General features: G+C 45.2%; 1 protein-coding gene across 1 annotated transcript; it reads right to left on the bottom strand.

Annotated features, from left to right (window-relative positions):
* Positions 1 to 4,714: 4,714 nt before the first annotated feature.
* On the bottom strand, positions 4,715 to 9,568 carry LOC113086825 (uncharacterized). Its single transcript, XM_026255505.1, has 2 exons — positions 8,863 to 9,568; positions 4,715 to 8,656 (listed from the first exon to the last, which is right to left on the bottom strand). Exon 2 carries the CDS (start codon positions 6,655 to 6,657, stop codon positions 4,735 to 4,737), a length of 1,923 nt encoding a protein of 640 aa, XP_026111290.1. The 5' UTR covers positions 6,658 to 8,656; positions 8,863 to 9,568; the 3' UTR covers positions 4,715 to 4,734.
* Positions 9,569 to 21,372: the final 11,804 nt, after the last annotated feature.

Genomic DNA, 21,372 nt, shown 5'->3' with positions numbered 1-21,372 from the left:
TTGTGGGCAGAGTGATGATTTATTAATCTGTGCCAAAGATAAAACTATCTGCATTGCAGACACTGTGACTCTCCTGAAGCATCTTGAGCAGGGGGACACAAAGTTAGTCTTTTAAAGCTGCAGTTTGTGAAACAGGAAGTAACCTTCCTGGGACATGTGATCAAACCAAATAGCAAAGCACTGTCTGAGAAATGAGTGCGGGCCATGAAAGAGGTCCCAAAACCAGTTACAAAGAAACTGATGCTGTCATTCTTGGGGATGTGTGCTTACTGCAGAACATTCATCCCTAATTATGCCATTTTTGAGCAGCCTTTACAAGCCCTAATGACAGGGAAAAGGCTGAGGTCAGGTGACAGACTTTTTGGACAAGCGAGGCTGAGAAAGCATTTGATAACATGAAAGTGCAATTGGCCATGACTCCAGTAGGCCTTCCTATCATAAACCGCCCGCTTGTAACAGATAGTTGATGAAAAATAATGGTTTTCTGTCTGCTGTTCTCTTGCAGACTCATGGTGACAGACTGCAACCTGTGGCCTATTTTTCAACTAAACTTGATGCTGTAGCTGCAGGACTTCCACACTGCCTGAGAGCAGTGGCAGCGGCCGAGCTGGCTGTGATGGCCTCAAGAGAATTTAAGCTACTCTGATTTGACTTCAATGGTTCCACACGCAGTATCCATAATTTTGCAAGAGCAGAAAACGTCTCGAAAGATCCACAAACAGGGCAGAATAAAGTGGGTTATGCTGTAACGACTGAATTTGAAACTCTGAAGTCTGACAAATTACTATCACACTATTCTGCGCAGGCAGCAGAACTGGTCGCATTGACCGAAGTGTGTAAACTGACAGCAGATAAATGCGTGACGATAAATGCGTGACGAGACTCGCGATACGCTTTCGGGGTCACGCATGACTTTAGTGCTTTGTGGAAGCACAGAAAATTCTTGAAATTGGAAGGGAGGCCGATTGTGGCGAGTGGGGCGGGGCCGAGAGGCGTGGGAACGAGGAGTGAGGCCAGGTGTAGTGATTGGAGATGAGCTACACCTGCGCCCCACCGCCTGTATCGAGTCCTACGTAGGAGATGGAGGGATATATAACTGGAGTGACGACCATGAAGGAGGAGAGAGGACCAGGCCTGGGACATTATTTTATGTGTTTGCTTTTTATTTGTGCGCGTCAGTTGCCGTGAGGGGCTGACGCACCGTTTTGTTTATCTTTTGAATTATTAAAATTATGTTTTGATTGTGAAAAAAAAAAAAAATCGGGTTCCCAGACGCACTGCTGCTCGGCCCTCCACCGGCTGGGTGATCTCCTCCGCGGTGCCCGGCGGTGGCACTGGACGGCCCTCGGCGGACGGCACGACACTCCTCCGCCGCCCGGTGGACGGCGACGGCTCCTCCGATTTTGGGCAGCGGCAGGAGTCCCCCGTTCCCTGCCCCTCCGGATTCCGTCATGGAGGCGGGAGGCTCCGGCCCCCTGGCGAACGGCGCCGACTCCTCCGCTCCCTCACGGACGGCAGCCGCCCCTCCTTGTCGTGGGCGGTCGGCAGCGAGCTCGCCCGTCCCCGGCAACTCGCTCCAGCCCACCGCCTCGAGCGTCCCTGGCGGCACATACTTCGCCTGCTCGAGGGCACCACGGATTCACCACAGCGGCGAGGGATCTTCAGCAGCGCGTCCCTCCTTCTCCCGGGCTTCGGCACCACTGTAACGATAAAAACTCCCTAATCATCGGGAAGAAGGAGGCGGGAACCGGCGCACAATCAAAAACATAATTTTAATATTCAAAAATAAACAAAACAGCGCGTCAGCCCCTCACGGCGACTGACGCGCATAAATTAAAAGCCAAAACATAAAATAATGTCCCAGGCCTGGTCCTCTCTCCTCCTTCACGGTCGTCACTCCAGTTTTATATCCTTCCATCTCCTACGTGGGACTCGATACGGGCGGTGGGGCGCAGGTGTAGCTCATCTCCAATCACTACACCTGGCCTCACTCCTCGTTCCCACGCCTCTCGGCCCCGCCCCACTCGCCACACCGATACTAAACGCGTCTCTGGTATCGGACCTGCCCGAGACTATTCTATTGCCAGACAAAATTGCGATTTGTAAGTGCGCAGCGCTTATGATAAATGATGATAAAAAAACTAATGATAAAAGCTAGAGCTAGAGCTGATATGGCTGAGGATCAGAATGAAGATAATAGTAAAACAGTCCCTTGCGCACAAGTTGACATTAATCTTTACATTTCTCCTTGTTTACAGAGCATGCAGTCTTCTTCCACAGGAGCTGAGAAAAACAACTGGAAGGCATCAGGCTGTATATAGCCAGTGGAGATCCGTTGTTGGAACGCCCTGTTTTCCCAAACATTTCTTTTTTAAACATTATGCTAAGTTGACACATGGGTTAGACCATGTATCAAAAGGGGGAATGATTGCACAGATGAAAGAATTGTGGTTTACCAAGGGCTTTCTCAATATTCGCTGATACTTAAAAAAAAAAAAAAAAAAAGGATGTTATCTGTAATACATACAATGTGGCACAAGGTGTCAAAATGCAACTGGTATCCCAACCAGACCTAGAAGGTCCATTTGGGTACACATTTGGTCAATAGCCGTGTTTCCACTATCGAGCTAGGACCGGGCGTGCTAGTGCGTGCCAGGGCCAGTCGCGTTTCCACTGTCACTTCCGGGGCTTGATCGTGCCTCGCCGGGGCTTCCTCGGGGCCAGCGGCCAGGGTTTTTCGGCCCGACGAAATCCTTGGGCCAAAGCGGGCCAGCTGGGGCTAGTGGAGGGGTTACGAACAAAGGCGGAGTTTCTCCGTGTCTGGAGAGCGTCAGTGCGGATCATTTCAGAAAGAAAACAACTTTAACACCAGCATTAAAGACTTTTTAAAATCAGTTGAGCTCAAAACTCACTCTTAGTCAGCAGCGAGTGTTTGAAATAACTTGATCCGATGTGGATTACAATCACTAAACAAGGCAGAAATATTTATAAGCGATGTAAAAGACTATGCACGATAAACATTAACATTACCATGGTAAATATGACCGCTTGGAGAAATCAGACGTCAGCATCTTATTCTCTATCACAATTGTGTATTTATTAAGTAACATTTTATCTGTCGTCTTGTTTCGTGAGTTTAGCTCCACGTTGCATATCATCAAAATATAATAATGATTTTTGTTTGGGAGCTTATATAAAAATAGAGAGTCTGCGCTGTGGATCATTTCAGAAAGATAGCCGCTATAACACCAGCATTAAACGCTTTATTTAAATAAGTTGAGCTCAAAACTCACTTTCAGTCAGCAGCGAGTGTTTGAAATAACTTGATCCAATGTGGATTATAATCACCATACAGGGCAGAAATATTTATAAGCGATGTAAAAGACTATGCACGCTGGGCATTAATTAACATTAAACATGGAAAATATGACCGTTTGAAGAAATCAGACGTCAGCTTCTTATTCTCTATCACAATCGTGTATTTACTAACTTATATTATCTATCACAAGCCTCGTCTCGAGAGTTTAGTGCAGCCACTGCAGGAGGGTTCCGCCCATATCGGAAGGGCAACAGGAGGAGGAGCCTCAGCAACAACAACAACAACAACAAGAAGTTCAACAATAAGCCTCAAGATTGAGCCCAATCACCAAGTGCAAGAGCAAGGTCACTCAAGAGGAGTGATAAGGCCGGTGAGCAGAGTATAGCCATCTGTGCAGCCACAGGTTTATGGGGTTAAGTGGAAATTTACAGAGAAGGAGCCCTGTAAGGAGTTGGGGTGATAACAGTATAATAAGGCTGTGTGTTTTCAGTGTGATTCAGGTCTGTTGTGTTTCAGGGTAGCTGCTGAAACAGTGAATGCACCTCTTTAAGGAAAATAAACTTCTTTCCTTAAATATAATTTGATTCCTTGTCTCTTACACTGAGATGCTATTTGTTTGTAATTTTTTTTGCCACAACACTTCCTATTTCCTATTTGAATTTTGGCTTTTCGCACCAATCCGTCTTCATCTGCACAAGCATCAAGCACTAGTCCAAGTCTCCATTCATTGCGGGGAAGCTCCTCCTCCTTGACAATGACAATATCTCCAATATTTACATTTCGTCTTGGAGAGTGCCACCATTGTCTAAGGGTGATGTTTGCCAGATATTCCTTAGTCCTTAGATAGTCAGGAACAAAACATCTTGCAATCTGGAGATTGTGTTGATCCTTTAATTCATTTAGCCAGCTAGTCCATTGTGGCATTAACTCTTTGGGGAGTGGATCATCCCATTCAATGCCCCTTTGGCACATCTCCTGTAGTACTTTCTTTCCTAATAGGAGAAAGGGAGCCAGGAAGCCTAATGGATCAAACACAGATGCGACTGTTGAGAGGATTCCTCGCCGCGTTGCTGGTTTCTCATCCAGGGCTACTTTAAAGGAAAAGGTGTCACTATTTACACTCCATTTAACTCCCAACACCTTCTGGACTGGAAGTTCATCAGAGCCAAGCTCCACATCTTGAACACCGCTGGCTTGCTCACTGACAGGTATAGACTCCATGACCATTTTGTCATTTGAGATGAACTTGTGTAGACGCAATTTCCCTTTTGCACACACATTTCGGGTTTCTTGGACTAGTTTGATAAGCTGCGTCCACATTTTCCACACTAATGAGCCCATCATCAACATAGAAATTACTTTTGATGAAATTGGCTGCTGCAGGATGCTCTCTTTTGTTTTGACATGCAAGATACTTAATTCGCGCAGCCAGGAGAGGATGCTGCTCCAAAAAGATGGACTTTCATGTGATACTCCTTTGGCTCGGTGTTTGTATCGCCATTTTTCCACCACAGGAACCGTAAGTAATCTCTGTCTTCCTGGCTTACATGGAACCTGTGGAACATTCTTTCTACATCACAGATAATTGTTATTGGATATTTGCGAAACCTGCAAAGTACCCCTGTTAGCCCGTTAGTGAGATCCGGCCCAGCTAACAAGTGATCATTTAATGCGGTGCCATCATATTTGGCAGAGCAATCGAACACAACTCTTATCTTCTCTGGCTTTCTAGGGTGATATACTCCCTGGTGAGGAATGTACCAGACATTTCCTTCTTTAGGTTGGTGTTCAGCTCTCTCCGCATCCCCATTCTTGAATTTTGGGTCTTTCTCAAATTTTCCTTTCAGGCGCTTCAATCGCACCAGAGCCAGCTGCTTATTTTCAGGTAACTGTGGGCGTGTCTTAAAGGGGAGGGGCATCTCAAGGTGTCCCTCTGAGTTCTTGTGAATTTTCTCATTCATAAGTTGCATGAACTGTATATCATCTTGTGATATGCTCCTTTCCCTTGGATTTGTATCTCCAAAGTCTGATTCAAGGGCTCTGATGATTGAAGTAGGTGTCAGATTTGGGAGTTCCTTAACAGATACACGATGGCACAGGCCTGTAACTTCAGTTGACTTTGCAATCTTAGGTGAAGAGCCAACTATGCTCTTACCCAAGTCTGTCCTGATGGCATATGGTTCGTCATCACCTCCTGTCATGACTTGGCGTGGTGCCAAAGCTCTTGAGCAATCGTAACCAATCAGAAGTCCGACTTCACAATCCAGCAGCATTGGAATTTCCTGAGCAATTTCATTCAGATGATTCCATCTTCTAGCAGTTTCAGGAGTAGGAATGTGGGAGCGTTCAAGTGGAATGAAGTCTCTAGTATAGGCAGTTGGCAAACTGATTAAGCCATGAGAGGTAAAGCCCCTAACTCTGAGCCCACTAACTCTTTCACTCTGAACAATGGAATCCTTTCCCATCATTGTTGTAAGCTTTAACTTGACTGGCTCTGAAACTGCCCCCATCCTCTCACATACCTCTTGATCCACGAAGGTGTTGCTGCTCTGTGTATCCAGAAGGGCATAAACTAAGATCTCCCTTTCAGGTGTGGAAGTTGAAGAAATCCATATAGGCACTATCATTGATGTACTCCCACCATCGCCACTGTCTACACAACAGGAAAGTGAAGATGTGTTTTGTTCTGCTTGTATAGCATGAGAAAATGTGACTGCTGTAGAAGAAGGGCGGTCTTCATGAAGTGGTGTTGGATGATGTTTCTTGCATACACTACAAGTAGCTTTACTCTTGCAATCCTTGGAGTTGTGTCCTTTCCTAAGACAGCCAAAGCACAGGTTATTGTCTAATATGAACTTCCTTTTGTCCTCCACAGGCTTACTGGCAAACGTTTGGCATTTGTGGATGGAGTGGCTTTCCTCACAATACCTACAAGTGACTGGGTTTGAAACTGAAGGCACAGTGGTGACTTTGTCGGATCGGTTTGAATCCACTGAGTTGCTTACTCCAACAATGTATGTCTTTGACACTATTCTTGATTTATCTGACGCTTTCACATTAGTGATGAATGCATTTGCCTTTGAGCGCTTAACCTCTCTAGATGGCTTCTCTTGAGTGAGCTTGAGGGCATGAAAGGATGTTACAGGGCTGCATGCTATTTCTGCTTCTTGTGCCACGAAATCAGCAAACTCCTTGAAAGTAGGGTATTCCTCCAATTGTTTCAGCTGCATTGTTACATGCCGATTACAACGAGATGTCAGCCAATCAGGGAGTTTTTGTAGCATTTTCTGATTCTCCTCACAGTCATTTAACACCTGAAGCCCTTTAATGTGTGGCATGGCATTGCTACAGGCTGTCAGAAAATCACTAAATTGTCTCAGTTTAACTGACTCTCTCGAGCTTATCTTAGGCCAGTCATTCAGTTTTTCTCTAAATGCACGCTGGATTACAAATGGATGGCCATACCGAGAATTCAGTGCTTCCCATGCTTGATCATGGGCTTCATCATCCTTTCTGTAGAAGCTTCCTTCCAATACAGACTGGGCCTCTCCACTGACATATTTTTGTAGGTAGAACAACTTATCAGCTGGATTTGTGCATCGCCACTCTTATAATGCCTTGAAACTTGTTCTCCACTCTAAGAACTTAAGTGGGTCTCCTATGAAAACTGAGGGCTCAGGTGCAGGAAGTCTACTGAGAACCATTGTGTCATGTAAGGCTTGTACTATTGATGCTTCACCATTACTATGGTCTTTTTGTTCCTTGTTATCATTCTTGCATGCTTGTTCTTTTTTAATTTCCTTAGAAGACACTACAGGACAACTGGCTAAATCACTGCTTGCTGCTATACTATCATTACATGACTCACCTGAGTCAGCTTCAGAGTATACCTTGAGCTTTGCAGCTATAACCTGAAGATCTCTCTGATTCTCCAGTCTTTTAAGTTCTAGCCTTTGAGTAGCAATAGCCTCTTCCATTTTTATCTCTGCCTGCTTTGCAGCCAACTGTGCGGCGCACTCTGCTCTTTTTGCAGTGATACTTTACTGATCTATTGAGGAGCTTGAACGGTGACTACGAATAGACTTGGAGCTTGTAGTCTTGCATCTTCTGCATTAGAATCAAATTCCTCTTACCCCACTTCACTCATACGCACTTTCATCAGCCCCATCAAATCTGCAGTCACTGCTGTACAGGAATCCATTTTTCTTCTAATCTCAGTAGAAGGAACTGATTGAGATCTTATAAGTTCATACACATTTTTAACTTGACTTTCCATTCCCTCTACACTGTCCATCAGGTCACTTAAGTCTTGGTCAGAGCACTCACCCTTAAGTTTGGTATGTGTAGCTTTAACTTGGTCTTTCCAGCTTTCATACAACTTGATGAATTTACTCTCCTTTTGAGAAACTTCTTGCTGCTTAAGCTCCTGCATTTTTTGGATTTAACTTTCTCTCTCGTGAGGATTTCCTGGGTTCATCTGTTCTTGAATGGAAGGAATAGGTTCTGTCATTGCTGTTTGAAGTGACTGTATTTTAGAATGAACATCACCTATGAGTGACTCTAATTTTTCCCTTTCAACATCATTACTTTGAGATTTCAATTGTTCATTTAACCTAATCAACTCTGCTTGCATGGTCTCTATTTGCTCACTTGATTCACCACATTGTGATTTTCCTCCATAGACTGACATTGTAAATGTTTACCAAAAACACTTTAGTACACGGTTACTTAACTATTACTCTCAGATCACCATTCACTCACCATTCACAACAATGTCAAAGCTAAAGCATAAATCAATTAAAGCAATATATTTATAAAACTTTACTTTTCTTCTCTTTTTTTTAATGTCCATATAGATGTAGACGTAGCACAGTCAAACCTGAAGTTAACTGCAAAGCAGAACTATTGTGCTTCAAACAACGATTAAATAAACACTGTACTCTGAAGCCTGTAGGAAGGATACTTGTAAGACTGTAGTCTAGACGGATGTATGTCGCCGTCTACTGTTTGCGTCGCGGTACTTTCCTTGGCTGTGACAACTGTGAAAGGGGAAGTCTCTTCTCTGACGCAATCTCTGACCGCGCAATGGTTCCGCGATCTTGATTCTTCCTTTTCTACGATGTCTTTTCTGTACGCGATGCTCCAGCAGCCGCGATGTTGCTTTCTCTTCAGATCCGACGGGTACCGTTCCACATTTGGCGCGTCGGCTTTGCTGGCGTTACGTTTTCACTGTAGCTGCACTGGTCTAATGAAATGAGCCATGCTTCATACAGATGTCCTTTTTTGCTTTTTATTTGTCTCTATGTCTCTGTCTCTTTCCAGCAGACACCGTGAAAACTACAAGAAATAAAGCATATAATGTTCAAAATATGCATTTAGTCGAGTTCTTTTCAAGTCTCTCATGTAAATGTCCGCTGATACGCAAATGAACAGATGCGACAATCCGAATCCGATTAAACCACTATTTACACATAACATTGTTTACATAAACTGATATAAAACAACATTATACAGAAAATAAAACAGATTTAAAGATGAATTACCGTGTGCGCCCTCTTAGACCATGCAGATAAAGGTTACTCTTTTCCAGGCTCTGTATACCATTAACATTACTCTGCATCCATGTTTCTTCAACCCATAATGCAGCGGTCCCGCGTTCAACTCAACCTGGTCATATGACCTGTTACACTTCGATATTAACTCTTTCTTAAAGAACCCATGACATTAAACTTTCTAAGGGAGCACATTCTCTACTTTTAAACAATAAATGAACTCAAATTGATTAGACTGTTTAAACAAACAAAAATAATATACATATCTTTGAAAAACATGTCTTTTGACAGTTACATCATCAATCAGAAATAATGTTGTTAGTTTGGAATAGGAATATATTTTTTGAAAAAGTTATGTTTTTCTTGGCGGCCCTATTTACCTTAACCCACTGAGGTAAAATGGGTGACATGGTTTCAGCTAAAATGGCCCATCATCTGTGTCACTCACAAACACACAACAATCTATGCATTTAGTAGACACTTTTAAATATATGATTTGGGGGTAAAATGATTTAAGTTGAAAAGTTAAGATGAAAAGTTTTCATAGTTGTACATTAAGGTACATATTGGTACTCTAAGGTACTAATGTAGGGTGCACCTTTTTGAGTATAAAGTACAAATATGTCCTTATAAGGGTACTGAGAGTATATTGTGCACATATTTCAAATTGTATTTTGTGTATGTTGTATGCACAGTGTTGGGAAAGTTCACTTTTTACATGAACTAGTTCAAAGTTCAATTCACAAATTTTAAAATGAACTAGTTCAGTTCATAGTTCAAACTACAACATTTTGAACTAAGTTCACAGTTCCAAAAATGAACTAGTTCATAGTTCTTTTTTCCATATGTTGCTGCAAGCTATTATTTTTCACAATTATTGTAACAGCCCATATAGAATCACAGACAGCAATTATTTTATCAGTTTTAACAATGAAGCTATGCATCAGATTTCATCTTCAGATCCAATTTTGAATCCTTATCCAACCAGGGTTTACATTAGCATTGAGGGGACAGCATTTCCCCATTGTTGCTTTAATGCTTTGTCTCCCATTCTCACCGATCTTGTCATAAACATCATAAAATTATTTTAAATGATCATACAACTTCTTGCTACATGCTGCTGTCGCCTCCATGATTTTTTTTTTTTTTTTGATGATGCGTCACACATGCGGCGGACGGCAGTGCGACATGAACTATCGTTCAATGAACACGTTCAGGCACAACACTGTGTATGCACAGTACATGGCACACAGTAATTGATAATTGCACATTCACATCCTCCTTAAACTGTTCTATGCTACAGTCCATGTTTCAGGAATGAAAAAAAAGTTATTCAAAACAAACTATTGCAAAAAAACTATTTATTGAGCTCAACTGATAAACATGTCAAGGTACAATGAGACTGAACATTTTGTGTCAATTCTTTTAAGCTTCCTGGCTGGTTTGTTTAAAAGTAGTAGCTTTTTATACAGTATTAAAGCTAACATATATCTCAATATATAAAGCTACTTAAAACTTCCTAAAGTGTTTCTGCGACGTTCCTTCCCATCTATGAACTGCTGAGCAATCATCTCCCTATTTATATTGTCTATTTTGTCACTGTGAATGTGACATACAGCAACGCAGTTTAGACGGGACTGTGTCATTGTGCTTCGGAGCCAGGTTTTTAATCTTCGAAGACTGCTGAAGCTTCTTTCAGCCTCTCCTGAAGAAACAGGGAAAACCTCACAAGTGTTTCCACTTGGTCAAAGAGTTGGCGGACTTCTGGCAACATATTCTGAAGAATACTTGCCGCCTCAGTAGATGACTGATAATTATACTTGGACTTAAACATTGCTAACTGCACCCTCAGTGAAGACCTGTGCAATTCCGGACACTGTTCCAATAGACCACCATCAGACTCTCCTGTCAATAGTGCCTTTTCAAGAGCACTGATCATAAGCAGACTCCCTTGCTCAAATCTTTCTTGAAACTGCACGTTAACAACATCAAGGACCTTGAAAAATTCTGCCCTGAAGTATTCTACAGAAGAAGTATGTACATGTGCTGAACCCTGACCAGTAAGACGTTTTGGGGGGTTTCGAACACGGGGCATTTCAATTGGAGATAGATTTAGGGAGTTACACATTTGTGTTGCTTTGTCATAGACACTTTGGAATGCATCCTCTGTACTCTTTTTTGCAATTGTGTCCTTCACACAGTTGACAGCAGCTAGCATTCCATCTACTGTCTGACTGCGTCTCTGAAGAGATGCATTGAGACACTCAAGCTCTACTGTCACTTGTAAGTCAAGTAAAAGGCCAAGCAAAACATTGCCTTTTTGAAATCTATCAAACAATCCATTTGCCCTGCAAGCTGACTCTGAATGACCATGAGTAGTATATACCATGCACATTGTGTCAAGATGATTTACGAGATGATGACCTTTGACCTTTGACCTTTTGACAGGTTGAACTTCCGGTGACCTTATGATGGATGGGTTGAACTTTCTGAATGAGTTCATGGGGTTAACCTATTGACCCCCTCTCATGCATCGATCATGTGGTTTTGACAGAAGCTTTTGCCCTATTGACCTAGTTAGTCTTAAATCATAGTTTTGTCGGGTAGTTTTGCCCTATATGAACCCTCCCATGCATCGATCATGTGGTTTTGACAGAAACTTTTACCCTGTTGACCTAGTTAGTCCTAAATCATAGTTTTGATGGGTAGTTTTGCGCTATATGAAGAGAACAGATGTTTTTGCCGGTTGTTTGAACTTTGTCCCAGTTATATGGTTATGTGTGTGCGTGTGTGGTTGGCTGCATGTTAGTTCTCTCTGTCTGACATCCACTCCCATTACATTCCTGAGCAGTATATAAATGGGATCAGTTATTTCATATATGTGACATTCAGTTATTTCACATTTATATATAAAACATTCTATAACATATCTAAACATTCTGTAACATATATAAACATTCTAAAACAATTAAAGTTTGAAAAAACATTTAGTTATTTCACATTCATATGTAAAACATCATATCTTTTATATAATTTATATAATATAAATTATATAATAATTATCACACTAAAGTTGAAAACATGCCATTCTTTATATTCTATCCTTTATATAATTTATATAACATACACAATCTAAAGCAATTTAACTAAGGTTGAAAAACATTCTTTTCTTTAAAAGGTTATAAATGAAATGGTTATAAAAATATACTGAAACCGACTGTTCCCTTTCAGTCGGTCACGTTCGACGTTACGAATGGGGTCTCTCCCGAGAGCCCAATCACCTTCGAGTGGTACAAAACGAGCCAATGGTACACAAAGTACCTTGGTCTGTGGAATTTGCATCGCGAGCTCCACCCCGCAGAGCGGGTATATAAGGAGCAATGCGAGCAACTCGCATTCAAGCTTTCGCTTCGGAGCTGAGCACATCGCTTGCTGCAATCACCGGAGTGTTACAAGCAAGAGCTGGTGTTGGTGTGACGGCGCGATTCAGCGGTTTGTCTGGGTTTCCTGCGACAGCTCCCGCGTTCCCCTGAGCGCTTCAACACCCCTGAAAGAGCATTTTCTCTCACAAAAGAGATACGGGCTGATTCGCGTCTTTTTAAAGATGTCATTTCGCCCATGTGTTTCTGGGTGCGGTCGATACATCGCTCCTCGTGACAGTCAAGATCGCTGTGTCACATGTCTGGGCTTCCAGAACGCTGAGACTGCGTTCGTGGATGGCTCATGTTCTCAATGCGGGGACATGACCATCTCGGCGTTGAGATCGAGACTTGATTACCTTAAAAGGTATAGAGTCCCCTCTGCCACACCCCGTTCTAACTCTTCTTCTCGTAAGAGGGCTATTTCGGCTGGTGGCCAGGGTGATCTAAGGGTTACTGTGTGGGCTTCCCTGACGAGCAAACCTCCTCAGGCCACACCCCCCTCACATACGCCGCAGCCGGTGGAGTTCCCGGATGAGTTTGCTGGACCCTCTCAGGATCCTGACATCTCATTCGGGGCTCGCGAAGAGGACCATATGTCCATCGCTGAATCACAAGGCGGGCTTGAGTCCTCGGGAGATGAGGGTTCGGCTGCGTTGCCTCCCACGGGAGTGCCAGCGTTGTCTGAGTCCGATCCCGAACTGACGGCCGTGCTTTCCCGGGCAGCGGAGAGCATCGGGCTTGAGTGGAATCCTCCGCCCTGTCCCGAGCGCTCGAGGCTGGATGATTGGTTCCTGGGGGCTGCTCATGCGGATCTCCAGCACCCCCGTGTGGTTCCTTTCTTCCCAGAAGTGCACAAGGAAGTAACTAGTTCATGGAAGGTACCTTTAACTGGCCGAAACCATTCTGGTTCTTCCTCCACCTTCACTGCCCCCAATGGGGGAGTCGGCCAAGGGGTATGCTGGGATTCCCCCGGTGGAACGTTCTGTTGCGATGCAACTGTGTAGTCAGAGTGCCTCCGCTTGGCGTGGTGGTCCCAAGCTGCCCTCCAAGGCCTGTAAGTTTTCATCTACGCTTGTGGCCAAGGCTTACAGAGCTGCGGGCCAGGCCGCTTCTGCCCTGCATGCCATGGCCTCACTTCAGGTCTATCAGGCCAAGCTGCTCTGGCAGCTGCACGAGGGCAGTGCTGACCCAGGGGTTTTGCAGGAGGTGCGCACTGCTACCGACCTCGCTCTCCGGGGGACAAAGGTCACTGCGCGCTCCTTGGGTCAGGTGATGTCCACTTTGGTGGTCTAGGAGCGCCAACTATGGCTGAACCTGGCAGACATGAGGGAGTCTGATCGGGCTCAGCTCCTCAACTCCCCGATCTCCCAGGATGGCCTCTTTGGCGACGCGGTAAAGAGCTTTGGCCAGCAGTTCTCTGCCACCCAGAAGCAGTCTGAGGCCATCAGACACATCCTGCCCCGCCGGCCCACTGCTGCTTCCACCCCTCTGCCGGCGCAACCGCCTCAGCCTGCTCGTCGCCTTTGGCGCCCCCCTGCGGCCTCCTCCACTCCCGCTCGGCCGCAGCAGCAGCCTTCACACCGGCCGCAGCGAGGTGATGGCCGCAGAAGGGCAGCGCAACCCATCTCTGCCCCTAAGCCTGCCAAACGCCAGGCCAAGCGGCGTTCCTGAGACGGGAGACCCGGAGTTGGAGACACCAGCTCATCAGGAGATGGTAGCAGGACCACTCCTTCCCCCGGAGGAGGGCCGGGGGAGAATCCTTTGTTCTCGTTTTCTTTTTGTTCCGCTCCTGTGGCCAGTGGTACCCAAACCTGTTTCCTCTACCTCCGGGTCCCGGACTACGCCTGTAGTCCCCTTGACCCCGCTGGTTCGGTTCCTGGGAGCCTGGCTAGAGCTCCCCAGGCCTTCCCGCTGGCTCATCCGGATGCTCAGGCTTGGCTAAGCGATTCAGTTCACCCGGTGTCCCCCCAGGTTTCGGGGTGTCCACGCGACGATGGTGGGCAGAGATGCCCCTGTCATGCGAGCGGAGGTCGCAACCCTGCTGGCAAAGGGTGCGATAGAGCCGGTCCCTCCAGCCAACATGAAGTCTGGCTTTTACAGCCCTCACTTCATATTTCCCAAGAAGACAGGTGGTTTACGGCCAATCCTAGACTTGCGTGCCTTGAACTGAGCTCTGCACAGATTCCCGTTCAAGATGCTAACGCCCAAGCGCATTTAGAATGCATTCGTCCAATGGATTGGTTTGCAGCGATCAACCTGAAGGTCGCGTACTTTCATGTCTCCATTCTTCCTCGACACAGACCATACAAGATTCTCCCATTCGGGTTGGCCCGGTCTCCCCGCGTCTTTACGATCTGGTGCTCAGACACCTCGCCTGACTGGGTCTTCAGGTCAACTGGGAAAAGAGCAAGCTTTCCCCTGTGCAGAGGATCTCTTTTCTCGGTATGGAAATAGACTCGGTCGCCATGTTTGCGCAGCTTACGAACGAGCGCGCGCAGTCACTGCTGAATTGCCTAAGACAATTCGAGGGCAAGAGAGCAGTTCCACTGAAACTGTTTCAGAGGCTCCTGGGGCATATGGCGTCCGCATCAGCGGTCATACCTGTGGAGTCACAAGCATCTGAGGTCGCTTTGTGCCATTCACATTCCGGGCAGGCTCAATCGTGCAGCCGACAAGCTCTCATGGCAGCAGTCTCGCCCCGGGGGAATGGAGACTCCACCCCCAGTCGGTTCAGCTGATTTGGGAACACTTCGGAGACGCTCAGGTAGACCTGTTTGCCTCTCCAGAAAATTCCCACTGCCAGTTGATTTACTCCCTGACTGAGGGCACCCTCGGCACAGACGCCCTGGCACACAGTTGGCCGCTGGGCAAGTATACGTTTCCCCCAGTGAGCCTTCTTGCACAGACGTTGTGCAAGATCAGGGAGGACGAGGAGCAGGTCCTCATGGTTGCGCCTTTTTGGCCCGGCCGGACCTGGTTCCCTGAACTTGTATTCCTCGCGACAGCCCCTCCCTGGCCAATTCCTCTGAGGAAAGACCTTCTTTCTCAGAGATGGGGCACCCTCTGGCACCCACGTCCCGATCTGTGGAACCTACATGTATGGGTTCTGGACGGGTCACGGAAGGTTTAGGTACCTTGCCAACACAGGTGGTAGCTACCATCACTTCAGCTAGAGCCATGTCCACCAGACATGCCTATGCTTTGAAGTGGAACCTCTTCGTCACTTGGTGTTCTTCATGGCGTGAGGACCCCTGGAAATGCCCGATTGGGTCAGTGCTTTCCTTTCTTCAGGAGGGGTTGGAACGAAGGCTGTCTCCTTCCACCCTCAAGGTCTATGTGGCCACCATTTCGGCTCACCATGACCCCGTTGAAGGTAAGTCTCTTGGGAGGCACGATCTGATCATCAGGTTCCTGAGAGGAGCAAGGAGGCTCAATCCGCCTCACCCTCAGCAAGTCCCCTCTTGGGGCCTCGCAGTGGTTCTATCAGCACTGCAGAGAGCTCCCTTCGAACCCTTGCTCTCAGTAGAGCTAAAGTTTTTATCTTTGAAAACTGCTCTCCCGACGGCTTTGGCTTCGGTGAAGAGGGTCGGGGACCTGCAGGCATTTTCAGTTGACGAAGCATTCCTGGAATTCGGGCCGACTAACTCTCACATTATCTTGAGACCCGGCCTGGGTACGTGCCCAAAGTTCCCACCACTCCTTTTAGGGATCAGGTGGTGAACTTGCAAGCGCTGCCCCTGGAGGAGGCAGACCCAGCCCTGGCGCTGCTCTGTCCAGTACATGCGCTCCATACCTACGTGGACAGAACTCAGTGCCTTAGGACCTCAGACCAGCTCTTTGTCTGTTACGGAGGCCAGCAGAAGGGAAAGGCTGTCTCCAAGTAGAGGTTATCCCACTGGATAGTGGATGCTATTGTCCTGGCTTATCAGGCTCAAGACCTGCCATGCCCCATAGGGGTGAGAGCTCACTCAACTAGGAATGTAGCTTCCTCCTGGGCACTGGCGCATGGCACCTCGCTAGCAGTCTTCTGTAGAGCTGCGGGCTGGGCAACACCTAACACATTCGCAAGATTTTAGAATCTCTGTGTAGAGCCCGTGTCCTCCCGGGTACTCGCCCCTTCGGGCCAGTAAGGACCTGCTCGGTGTCAATCCGCTTGCTGCGCCATTCCAATCTGCGGACTGGATGCGTGCGCTATTCCCCTCAGGTGAGTTCCTCAGTCAGAACCCTGGGTTCCTCCAGCACTGTTGATTTCCAACACTTGCGTACATGCCCTTTGGTCAGCCATGTGTGGGACTATGTGCCTCCATGTGTCGTGATTCCCCTTTCTGGGTAATCCCACATGTGTATGTCCACAGTAATGATGGACCATGCGGCGAACCACCAAGAACGACTTATCGTTTTACAGCGGTGGTCCGACCTGAACCGAATGGCGAACTACCAAGAAAGGCTTATCGTTTTACCCCGGCGATCATTCCTGAGAGCTCTCCAGAGAGGAAAACTCTTTGTCTGACACCACAGAGCACCACGCCGACCAGTCCTGAGACCGTGCTGTTTTATGGTAAGACTATCTACATTATTTGCATTTAAACTCCGGGGGAGTCATGCCATTAAGATTTTTTATATTTTCACCCTGCTGACTCGAGTAGAAGCCATAAGGATGACGTGACTACCTGGGGTATGTCTCAAATCGATGCTTGGGACCAGAGTTCTTGGACGAGAGAGCGTGACGAGGTGTCAACCACCAACGTGGGTCAAACACCATATCCTTCTTGCTCACCGTCATCGGAAGAAGTAGAAGTGGAAGAAGTGCAGACACCTCAGCCGGTTGATGAACCATTAGATGATCTGCCTCCGACTCATAGGGTCATTAATTCGATAGAATCATTTGGTCAAGAGTATCATGACGCACAGGTTGACATAAACAACAAATACATCAAACTCTGTGACGTACAAGATGATGTTAACAACAAATTGATTGCGTTGTGCAGCGAGTCTCGTGACAGACAAATCAAAACCCATTGCAGATTATACGCATTGCACGGCGAGCTCCGTGCCTATCACCTCGAGACACGCAGCCGATTCGATGCGCAGGATCGCTTTATTCAGGATCTGGCCAATGAAATATTCCGTCGCGTCAATTTCGCATAACGCGGTGGCAAAACGTCGATTTAACGGACCCAGAATTGTTTTTCTGATATCCTATACATAGCAAACTGAATTGTAGCACGGCAAGCTAAAGCTAAGCACATGTCAACAGGATGTCGTCGTCTTTTCAAAATAAAAGTGTTGAAAAAACAAATGGCTCCCTCTGGTGAGTCTGGGGTGAAATGACACTGTGTTATAGTGAAGATATATGAGATCAACGATTGACAAGCAGTTTAATAGAAATGATCGTATAGTGAGTCAATACCAATGGGAATTGGTGCTCATTTTGCCTCACCTCATTCTCACCATCATAGATGAGACGACAGAGTCAAATTGAATATATATGTATTCCGAGTAATTCTTATATTGCATACTATATTTATACTATATGAAATGTATAATAGTTCATGTATGCTTGTTTTAACTCTATGATTTTGTAATAGTTCATGTATGCTTTTTTTATACTATATATGAAATTTGTAATAGTTCACGTATACTTGTTTTAACTCTGTGATTTTGTAATAGTACGTGTTTTGGTCTGAAATCTAAAAAATGGACGGGTCAGACGACTTATGTCAATCAGACCAATCCTCCACAGAACTGATTTGAAAAAGTTTTACAGAGCAACGACCAGTTACTACCTGACCAAACCGTAGAATTTTAAGCTTCCCTAGCCATGAACAGACAAGGCGGGGGTCATCGTCAGAAACTCACGGGCTTGGCTGTTGATGATGTGATCAAAAGGAAAAAGACGAGTTTATTTTGCCCAACCAATATATCAAATAATTTGTGCTTCTCCATCTGTCTCGCCCGTTTTCTTAACCCCCAACACCCCAAGAGTGAGTTAGAAAAACTGGCTACCGTCATCCAAAACAGCGTCGGCTTCTCAATCCAAGACCGAATCGGTCTCGGTGACATAGCCTCATTTGAACGAGCGCTAGGCATTAAAATCGTCGTATTTCCCAGATCTAACACCATGGTCTTAGAAACCTATAAAAATTCCAACAAACCCCATCCAAAACAGTCTTCCTGTATCTCCACGACGACCACTACTACATGATAACGAGTTTGAAGGCATTCATCGGTTCAACATGTGTGTCCATTTTGCTACAAATCTTACACCACCCGCAGAGAGCATCGATGTAAGCACGCCTGCATCATCTGTTTCGATGCGGAATGTTACAGGTTCCCTGTAAGAATTATACATTGCCCCGATTGTTTGCGTTACTGTAAATAGACTTATTCTTTCGAAATGCATTAAAAAAAAACACCTCCCGGTAAGGAATACCCCGTCTGTGATATGATCAAACATTACAAGCTATGTAACAGATGTTACAGCGTTAAACCGGGCAACGAGAAAACCAAACACATATGCGCCCCAGACAAATGTTTGCATTGTCGAGAGCATTGCTCCATACAATCAATGCTCCATACAACCTCTAGAGCCTAAGGAACCGTGTGAAGAATACATCTTCTACGATTTTGAAACGCGTTACGAAAAATGGTCGGCACCTGGCTAATTTTGTCTGTGCCCTGACATTCAAAAGTCAGAAATTTACTGCCTATGGTACGGACTGCATCGCTAAGCTAATCAAGCGCTTCAGACAACCCCGATACAAAGGCTTCATCGCTCATTACGCCTCCAGATTTATTAAACTATGATATGCTGTTTTATTTTATCTGCCGATAGAGATATTTTAACTACTCTATTCATAAAGTATGCTATGGTGTTTTTTATTTTATCTATTGCCCAATCATCGCCAGACTGTTTTTATGAAAAACACTTTTTTTTTTTAAAAGACGACATCCTGTTGACATGTGCTTAGCTTTAGCTTGCCGTGCTACAATTCAGTTTGCTATGTATAGGATATCAGAAAAACAATTCTGGGTCCATTAAATCGACGTTTTGCCACCGCGTTATCCGTTTGTCATCTATGAACACGACATTGCGGGCTGTAAGCGCTCCCGGTTAGGAATGCACGGTTCTATCTTCACCATTTTCCCGGATGCTAACTGCTTTTAGTGAATTTGATGATATGATGGTGAAATGGCTCCCTCTGGTGAGTCTGGGGTGAAATGACACTGTGTTATAGTGAAGATATATGAGATCAACGATTGACAAGCAGATTTGACGCCTTTCTAATTCTGGAGTATTTTTGCAAAGCAGGGATCGAGCTTGAGGTCATAATGCAAGGGTGCAAATTACTCCTGATGTACGACGACGCATTTGCCCAAAGATACATCGATAGCTACTCATTTTTCCCATTCGCTCTCGCCAAAATGCCCGTGGCGTTAGACTTGACGACGACTGAAAAAGGCTACTTTCCCCATCTTTTCAACAGGCTGGAAAATGAGAACTACGTCGGACTCAAGCAGTTCGATCCAGTGGCTCGAGTATATAAAAAAGACTCGAAACATGGACATTCATCACGGCAAAAACCACAGTGAAGTATCGATCGGTAAGTACTTTTTAGACGGCTACTACGAGCAGGATGGTTTTCAGGCACGGCACTGTTTAAAAATCCTCGGGGCGTCCATCAAGTGGCGATGCTAGGTCATCAAATGTACCCCGGAAACACAAAATACTTTATGGAGTGTTATCACGACGCGGTCGACCGAACTTTCGTCTATCTAATGATAGACTATAAAGCAAAAACTCCGGAGCAGTACCATCTCAGAACAGGATTGCTTTCAGACCGTCAAGTGGCTTATATCCCGAAAAAAGAAGAGCGTGATAACCATGTCCGCCAGACTTTGTAAGCATCTTCTGGTGTTAAAACTGTTACATAAAGCCAGTCCTAAACAACGACGCCTTATTTTACAATCATTTTGTTACAATTTTACAATCACATTTGTTAAAAAATGTTACGGCCCGGCAAAACGTTAGGGATGACCGGAGACCTCCAGGATGGTCAGAGTTTCTACGTGCCTTTGCCGAATTAAACATCCCTTTTTCTACGGTGCCGAATCAACAGGTCAGATGCACGATTAACTCTCTAAAGAGTAAACCAGTAGAGCCCACATCACCTCATGATAGAGGTCATAGATGAAACGCGAGAGCCGGTGGGTATGGAGAACGATTTTAGACAGACCCTATCGATGGGGTACTTAGCCGTGGTCGAGAGCAGCATCTGGGCGTGAGCCAGTCACACCGGGGGCGATACGGAAACTATTTTTGACAAATAGGGACACCGTCACTATATGTAATTGGTAAGCCACGTCGTAGGAGCTCATCAGACAGAATTCATCCTTTGCCCGTATAAACCGTAATTTTAAATCCAAGCCATTAATTAAAAGTTTATCTTGAAAGAATATATTGCTGTGTATGGGGGTAAGCAGTTCCACCTCACTGCTTCGGCTGGTGTAGACCGATCTCTTCGTCAAACCCTCGTTACGGCCTGCGGGGTCATGTACATCCATGTGACCGGCTGTGTCTTTGTGAAACAGCCCGGCGGTGAAAATGGTTTCCAGCGTATCTTTACAGTAGTTGAGTAGACTTTCGATGCAGCGATACGGATGAGTTCCGGAGCTCTGAGATATCAGGCGGTCGCCGAGGGTTATGTCCAAATAATCATCCCCGTTGCCGGCGATAAAAACTCCAATGGTGCAGAGTCCGATATGGCCGATAATGGGGCTACTTCTAAATAGCCGTTTTTTTTTTTTTTTTTTTTTATTAAGAAAAACATCTAAAGCACAGTACAAGTATCAGAATGCTTCATAATAAAAGGGGGGGGGGGAAAGCAAATATTAAGCAAGCATAATAAATACTCACATACAAATATACATATATTCACAATAACATATGCATATACATATAGACAACTAAATAAAGCAACAAAGAATAAATAAAAAATAAATAAAAATAAAAATCTTTATTATCTTTATTTATTTACTTAATCTTTTTAAGTTTAAGAGCAAAAAGTAGGTCAAAAAC

Source organism: Carassius auratus, unplaced genomic scaffold, assembly GCF_003368295.1.
Source record: "Carassius auratus strain Wakin unplaced genomic scaffold, ASM336829v1 scaf_tig00044033, whole genome shotgun sequence".
Taxonomy (NCBI): Eukaryota; Metazoa; Chordata; class Actinopteri; order Cypriniformes; family Cyprinidae; genus Carassius; species Carassius auratus.
Note: the sequence above shows the minus strand (reverse complement) of the source record. Positions and strands in the feature narration are given on the sequence as shown.